Source organism: Poecilia latipinna, unplaced genomic scaffold (genome assembly GCF_001443285.1).
Source record: "Poecilia latipinna isolate Pla-1442-1.1 unplaced genomic scaffold, P_latipinna-1.0 Scaffold951, whole genome shotgun sequence".
In the NCBI taxonomy this organism is placed as follows: Eukaryota; Metazoa; Chordata; class Actinopteri; order Cyprinodontiformes; family Poeciliidae; genus Poecilia; species Poecilia latipinna.
In genome coordinates, this window is record NW_015113567.1 from 305,600 (window position 1) to 313,975 (window position 8,376).

The 8,376-nt window shown below is 42.0% G+C and overlaps 1 protein-coding gene across 3 annotated transcripts in view; it reads left to right on the plus strand.

Moving 5' to 3' along the window:
• The window catches only part of aff2 (AF4/FMR2 family, member 2), a 199,996-nt gene that overhangs the window by 183,804 nt on the left and 7,816 nt on the right, over positions 1–8,376 (plus strand). For all 3 annotated transcript variants that reach the window (XR_001427063.1, XM_015049538.1, XM_015049539.1), the window contains exons 20-25: positions 1,238–1,301; positions 1,787–1,923; positions 3,196–3,267; positions 4,807–4,900; positions 6,191–6,243; positions 7,922–8,148. Coding sequence is in view for 2 of the 3 variants with exons in the window: in XM_015049538.1 (XP_014905024.1) it covers positions 1,238–1,301; positions 1,787–1,923; positions 3,196–3,267; positions 4,807–4,900; positions 6,191–6,243; positions 7,922–8,148 (647 nt within the window). In the remaining variant the exon portion in view is untranslated. The remainder of the gene's footprint in view (positions 1–1,237; positions 1,302–1,786; positions 1,924–3,195; positions 3,268–4,806; positions 4,901–6,190; positions 6,244–7,921; positions 8,149–8,376) is intronic.

Here is an 8,376-nt window from a genome sequence, read left to right on the forward strand (position 1 = left end):
AAGTCTTGACCGGTCCGTGGTAATAAAAAGGTTGGGGACCACTGGTGTACAGGTTAAAAGCATCTGTTCCGTGAAAACCTCAGGGAGAAAAACACAGGTCAGGAGGAAAGTTAGGCAACATCCTAATGAACATCTCATTCATCACATCTTAAACCGTCTCCACTATTAAGTAAAGACACATTTTCCATTGTCAGGTCTCACTGTAGCCCAGGGCTTTACAACCTGCAGCCTGGGGCTGCAAGTGGCGCTTTGGAGATGATCAACCATCATCCTAAGCTGTGATGTGACCCAACGTCTAAATCCCAAAATATCGATACCAAGTCAATACCGGTATCGATCAATAGCAGTGTGGTAAAATGGATACTTCAGTTTCAGATTCCATTATGAAATTTTATTTTATGTCTGTGATGTGTTCGACCACCAAGATTTCATTTTTGATTTTCTTTCATCAGATAATTTTTTGCGTTTTGTTTATTTTGGAAAAAATGTACACATTTGCTTTGCTGTCCTGTTTCTGTTTATCTTAAGATGTTGAAGTATTTTGCAGACATGGGTCAAAATTCTTTCTAAAGTTTTAACAATATAATTCAAAGGAACCTAAGGAAACTTAACCTAAATGTTAAGTTTGACCTTTCAAACTTGAATAATGGAAAGTATTGGAGTCGGCAATACTGACCATGAAAATATTAGGTATTGGATCAAAACCAAAATATCATCACATTTAAGCCTTTTTTTCCCAAAAGGATTTTTTTTTTTTTTTGTCTAAATCAATTTTGACAATAAAAACAGTGTGATGTTTTTGTCAACATCGCTTTAGGTCATTATTTTATTAAAGTGAGTATTGTTCTCCTCTGCTAGTTGGACAAAACGAGCCTCATTCCAACCTTCACCCTCGGTAGTGAGTGAGATTTCCTTCTTTCTCTCCTGAACAAGAGCCAGAAGGTGGCCAGTTGATATCATGTAGCAGCGTTAACTACATCAACGCTGGTCCAGCTCTGTTCAAATCTGGGCAGACGATACATCTCCGCACTTATTTTCTTGCCTCTGCATTATTCATGAAGCGTGTTTTGCTGTCGTTCTAAGGTTACACCGAGCCTGAGGTGTGTTTACACAAGCAGGCTTCTGTGGAGCCGGTGGTTATGTAAATCACTCCATCATTCTGGAGGATCCCAGCCTTTCTGTTTGGACGCTGGTTTGTGCAGACACGAGTTGTGTTCTTGTTTTTGTTGTTTTCCAGAGTCCACAGTGCAGAGTACTACATGCAGGAGGCAAAGAGGTTGAAGCACAAGGCCGACGCTTTGGTAAGACGCTGCACGGCTCCACACTTTGCTGAAATCAATCAGGGAATGATCCACAATCAGGCTCAGACAGTGTTGGATGGGTTTCAAAGCACACAGCGTTTACTATACTGTAATCATATACAGGCTTCCAGTCTCTGCACAATGCAAATCTATTTAGCATCGAGGCCTGCACGCTGTAATTCGTGTTATTTATTACAGCGTTTGTCTCCAAGGGGGGGTCGTGCTCAGAGAGTGATGATGTCTGCAGGATTAAACAATATCAAAAAAATTATCCGATCTTCCCCAAACAATGAAGTCAGATTTATTGAACTTGTTATTTATGCTACGTGTACGCATCGTTTCCTCAGATTTATCGGGGGATTTGCATCTTAGTGGGAGATTATTCAAAGCGAAGGCCGCGGTGCCACCGTCATTCCGACTCTTGCCTGTTCTGTCTTCTCTGGCATTTCATCTCTGTCACCTTCCTCCTCCTTCGTGCTCCGCAGACGGACAAATTTGGGAAAGCGGTGAACTACGCGGACGGCGCCCTCTCCTTCATAGAGTGCGGGAACGCCATGGAGCGCGATCCGCTGGAGGCCAAATCGCCGTACACCATGTACTCAGAGACGGTGGAGCTCATCAGGTACGGATCAACGGCAGAAAGAAGCCAACGGGAGTCAGGAAACGTTTTTACAAAACTGCACAACATCCACAGCAACATCAATATTTCCAATACTGCAGTCAGGATTTCCTCTTTGGGTCCAGGAGCTACAGGGGTTTTATCTTTAAAGTCGTATCTTTGGCCAGTTGGATGGACTTTTACTGTCCACACTTTATTCTCCACCCCTTTTATTGGGATTCACTTCGTTTTATGGTTTAATAACTAGTTCACCGATCTTTAAAAAGCCCGACCTGCCGATTCTGATTTTGACTGATACCAAATGTTTTGTCTGAAAAGTTGCAAAATTTAATGACAATGTCGCTAAGAAGACAACAGGGGGATAATTATTGCTAACTTAGCAACGTACAATGGCTGATTTCCCAAAGTTAAGGGCCGATTTACAATAATTGGTCTGTTTACATGAAACATTTGAACATTGTAGTTTCTAAAGCAGTAAGCAGGAAATAAAATGAAGTACTGCTTGAGCATCCAGTGGTACAGTTGTAATCTGTTTTCTTTTTGTATTGCAAAATGAATACATATAATTTATAGCAACAGGTGATCCTTTCCTACCTGATGAAACGGCTCTCATAAAGTCCTGTGGACGTGTAAATTTGCACCCGTTCCACCACAAATGGCAAATTAAAGCAATGCCTTTTTAATGAGCTCTAATTTAGCATGCATGCCCACATGCAACCAGCTGGACTCTTCAGCTCCGAGTCTTTTTTGTTGTGTTCCAGCCCTTCACACACCTACAAGGTTGCTAATCTGTGTAAATTAGCCAGATCTCAGCGTTCGATCCTTTGAGCGCTGCCAGCATGCGAAGCCGCCGAGTGCAACACGGAGAGAGCAAACGGCGAATAATAAACGAGCGGCTCGGTCTGAGAGGCGCTCGTGAAGAGGGAGACGGCCATTTAGCTCGAGAGCTGGGGTTCAAGATCCGCTCATCTGCACTCATCCGTCGCGCTGAAGTGTCCTCGAGCAAGACCCGGGCTTCAGATCGGTGGCTTCACCTTTGGATGCTCGTTAAGGAGGATGATTGTGGAAATGATGAGAATTTGTCTTCAAAGATCAATAAAGAGCAAAGAAGTGACTTCTTAGACGTCCTTCTCAGATGAAAAATCATGTTTTTGCTTGATGTTTTGCTACAAATCATTCTGGAAAAACTCTTTTATTCTCAGTTTTTGTGCATCTGCACTTTCCTGAAGTGAATCGGTAAACACCAGAGGAGTGACGAGCTTCTCTGTCCTGCAGGTACGCCATGAGGTTGAAGAACTTCACCAGCCACTCGGCCACCGTCTTGGAGAAGAGGCTAGCTGTTCTGTGGTACGATCCGCCTCCTCAAGTCTGTTCTTATCACTTCTCAAACCAGCACACAGCCAGTGTGATGAACATATACCAAGAGTGCCTGTTGAAGTAAATTCAACACGTTTCAGGTTCATATTTAGATGATTTTTGTCACCATCTAGTGGTCGCAGTTCTGCCAAATTATGACTGTCGATAATTTGCATAACATGTACTTGAATTTGACTAAATTAAACAAAGTAGAATCTAAGAGCAAAAAAACTAATATTTTATTCTGCACATATTTGTGATCATATTTATGTTTTGGCTAATAAGACAAAAGTCCAGCACACACAAATTACAGAAGCTTTTATTCTGTTAATACTGCTCACTCTTGTCCATCATGTCCTCCACTGTACTTGGCAGCAGGCAGGAGCTGCTTTTACATGAATCAGCCTGTTTATTTTATTGTTTTACAAAAACACACCTGAAGCGTTAATTGCTAAGATGAACTTATCTGACCAAAGTGAACAGTTCCAGTTGGAATACTGAAGAAACATGCAGCGTTATGAGAGCCGCTTTACAGATCAAACTGTAACAAAAATATAATATAAAAACACATATGTGCTTTTACTTTTAAAAGTTACAAAAAATAACATTATGGTAACTATTGTGCTGTTATTGTACCTTTAATTTGACTCGGCAATCACCCTGGTCTTATCAGCCAAAAACGAAAAGATTTTTTTTTTTTTTAGCATTTTATTTTTGGTCTTTGATGCTCTAACTGCATATATGAGACATTTTTAACATGAATACAGCTCTAAGACAAGCTTACCTATTATCAAATAGGTTTCCTTACACAGAAGTAGTGAAACGTCACCTCTAAACAGAAACGTTTAAATATTTAGACATTTATTGATGCGTTCATGGAACCAAATGGAGGAAGGAAATCACACATCAGGAAAAGTAACAATCAAACCAGTCAGTCAGTTTTGGAGGTTTGACAATATTAGTTTATTATCACAATGAAACCTAGATTTTAATCATATAAAATATATATGTGTGTGTGTGTGTGTGTGTGTGTGTTTATTTCTTTATAATGAAGAAAATAAAATAATTCCCCAGTGCCCTGTATTTGTGATTGTAGAAGAAAAACCACCCAGCATAATCTAACGGCTGTAGTGTGTCGACTGTTTGACCCCAAGGTTTAAAATAAACTCTGTGTCACATCATATAATGCAGTAGGGAAACGTTGACAAGCTGTGAGTTTCTAATTAAAGTTCCCAGACCTTCTGAACTTCAAACTGATGAATCTGTTAAGAGCAATTATTTCACTGCAAAAACACAAAATCTTACTTAGTTGTTGTTTTTTTGTCTGTTTTCTCGTGCAAATATCTTAGTACGCTTCCAATAAGACAGAACAAACGTACAAGTAACACAGACAACATATCAGTGGAGTTAATCGCACATTTACACGTCTTTAAATGATTATCCAGGCTTAAACTAACACCAAGCAGAAAGTTTGAATGGGGGAGTCTGTACGGCCGACTCATCCGCCTCCCAACGCTTGTGTTCCCATAGCAACCGCTGTCTGTCTCTGCTGTACCTGAGGATGTTCCATCTGAAGAAAGACCACGCTGTCAAGTACTCACGCTCGCTCATGGAGTACTTCAAGGTAACAACTCAACACACACAATTGGACACAGAGTTGATTTCCTTCCCCGTCTCTCACCGTCTGCCTCCGTGACAGACTGTGCGAGGCCAACCGCGCGCCTACACACACACACACACACACGTCTCGGATCCATTTCCACGCTGCCTGTGCATTAATTTTGCATGCCGTTGTGAAATTCCGTTCCTTTTTCTTTTAATATTAACGCATTAATTAGCTCCATCCATCATCGCAGTGGATTGTTGCGGTTTAATGTGCTTGTTTTGATTAATTGCGTTTAGTTGAATTAATTACTGAGGATGTCATTAACACAGTTCTGCATTTCTCACTGATGGGATTGGATTTCTGAGAAGGGAGTGACGGGGCGCTCAGCAGCGCAGCCTGTTTGCAGACGGGGACGTGTTGACAGAGGCAGAGCGCTTCACTCTGCAGAACAACACAGCAGATCTGTAACTCGTTTAGTCGGCTAATGGTTCTCAGAGGTTCCAGGACGTCAGGAAACCAGAGCTGAAATACAGAATATGGATGGTTTCCAAACACATCCTGGTTACAGAATATCTTACATGTTGAAACTAGGAAGAACTTCTGTTTTTATGGTTGATTTTTAGGAATTTCACTGCAAGAAAACAAAATATTACCAGTTATTTTTGGTCTAATTTCAATTATAAATATCATGATGCATTTCAAATAAGACAAAACTAACTTGAAAGCAAAATTTTCAGCAAGACATGAGAGTTTATTGTACGTAAATAATTCTTTGATATTGATTAAAAAGTATTAGTTCTATTGGCAGATTGTTTTATTTATAACAAGATATTTTTCCCATGTTATAAATGAAATAATCTGCCACTGGAACTCACACTTTCTGATAAATAGTAAGGAATTATTGACTTAAAACAAACTTTTTTGCAAGCTATATAAGTTTATTATAAGTTAGTTTTGTTTTAACTGAGATATTTTCAATGGAAATTAAACCAAAACTACTTGGTAAGACTTTGTGTTTTTTGCAGTTTTGTCTTTTAAACTTGACTTTATCAGACAAAGAAAAACTTTTTTGTAAAAAAAAACACATGATTTTGTGTTTTCCATAAAGTTTTTTTTGTTTTGTAATTCCAACTTGCATACTTTGATGATCGATGGAAACGCAGCTACTGTCTCTGGGTGAACCAGCTGTTTGTCTTTGTTTTGTTTTTAAGAGTCCAACTTGAGTTTTTTCCACTACTGCTCAGCTGTAAACGACCTCTAATAATGAAATTGTCTCTTTGTATTTTTTTTATTTTTTTTGTCATCCAGAATTCGGCGAAGAGTTCCCATCAGGCCCCGTCTCCTTGGAGGAGCAACGGAAAGTGAGTAACCACACACAGCGACGGGCCTCGGCCCCACTCCGGTTCACTGCCATAATTGAGAATTTCTAATTCAGCGGTGCTCTGCTGCGGCTTCCCAAACCGGCCCGTGACAGCCACTTGCTCAAACAAACCCCTCAGGAAGCAAATAAAGGGATTGATTTGTTGTAGATGTGAGAAGGAGAGGACCGGAGGGGCCGCCGAGCGCTCGGCGAGGAGGAGTGATGGAGGCGGCGATGATGGATGGAGGAGGAGAGGCGTGGAGGAGTCACGGATGTGAAACTAATGAGTTTGGACAGTTCTGATGCTGCGCAGCAGCAGGACCGGAGCTGGCTGTGTGTGTGTGTGTGTGTGTGTGTGTGTGTGTGTGTGTGTGTTTGTGTGTGTGTGTGTGTTAGGGCGGGGGAGGTGCTGAGTTAGACACAAGTTGTGGGTCAGTGGGGGTCAAGGCCACATCACAGACATTACATCACTGCCACAGACCTGCTGCCTGCTGCGCGACACAGGAGGAGCCGACATGTTTCTGTTTTACTGAGGCTGCCACCTTCCTCTTCTTCTTCCTCTTCCTCTTCTTCTTCCTCTTCCTCTTCCTCTTCTTCTTCCTCTTTTTCTTCTTCCTCTTCTTCTTCTTCTTCTTTTGTTAGGGTGCATTCACACCTGCCCTGTTCAGTACGGTGGCCCTGAAGTACAAACCACTTCAACTAATCACTAAACACAACTACAAATTGAAAAACACATTAAGCATAACTACAAGTTAAGACACAACAACTTTAACGAAACTGAAGAGGCAGATCTCAGTGGGAAACCCAAGACTTCACTGATTGGACTACACCACTTTGGTTTTAGAGTCGAAAGTTTTTCTGGCTTTAGCACATCTGTTGAGAATTTGTTACCAATGTAAATGTAGCTAAGATACCCAAGAATAATTTGAGTCAGGACAAACTACAGAGCTCAGCTTTTCTGTGACCATCTAAACAGAGAGAGCAAATGCCAGAAGAACTGGTGGAGGTCGAAGGTCAAAAGTGGAATCATCCACTAAACGATTCTTCTGTTTTATGTTTTCTTAATTTGTAGTTATGTTTAGTTAATGTCCTTGTGGTTTTGAATATGTTGTGCTTTTCAGTTTATAGCTGTATGTAGCAATTTGTTGAAGTGGTTTAACTTGAGGGCAGCTGGAGTTCAGTTTGTGTGGAAAGTTCAGTTCATTTGTGAATGTGCCATCAAGCCCAGGCCACATTCAGGTCGAAGTGAACTCTAGTGCAGTTTGAAAGCAAATATGAACAGCAAGTGGACCGCAGAGCGCTCCAAAAGCAGGAGGCGGACCATAGCGCAGGGCATTCTGGGTAAATGCAACCAAAACAAACACATTAGTGTCTTGCTAGCAGGAGAAATAGTTTGTGGTCTTTTGCCAAAGAGAAATCCTACAACCACTAAAATCTGATGGCACTTTGTTTAGTTTACATGACATGAAGAAGGAAGTCGTCTTCAGAGGTTTTTGTCGTTTCCCTTTGTGGTTCTTGGTGCAGCGCCACCACAGGTGAGGAGGTGAACAGGTTTTTCAAAGTGTGTTCAGGCAGTACTTTCTACCAAACCTTTGTGTTTCTCATAGTAAAACACCGAGGCTCCCTGCTGGGTTCCCATCATGCCTCTGGGATTCACCACCTGTCTGTGTGTTTTCCAGGGTCAACGGGACGCCGTCGCCCCTCTCACTCAGCCCATCTCCAGCCAGCAGTGGAGGAGCGCCGGCGGCAGCAACAGGAGGGGGAGGGGCATCGGGGTCGTCCAGTAGCGTGGCGATCCCCCAGCGGATCCACCACATGGCCGCCAGCCACGTCAACATCACCAACAACATCCTGAGGAGCTACGAGCAGTGGGAGACGGCCGACAGGCTGGCCGCCGACAGCAGAGGTGAGCAACGCAACGCAGCAACGCAGCAACGCAGCAACGCAACGCAGAAACGCAACGCAGCAACACGGCAACCCAACGCTTCTGACATCCACCAATAACTAACTTAGCCAGCTGCCTTGTTTATAAGTAAAACGTTTCAGCAGCAGGAGAGGAGAGACTGGAGAAATGCAGAAAAGTTTAAATAACATGATTTTAAACAATTTATTTATTTATGTTTGAGGTAAAGAC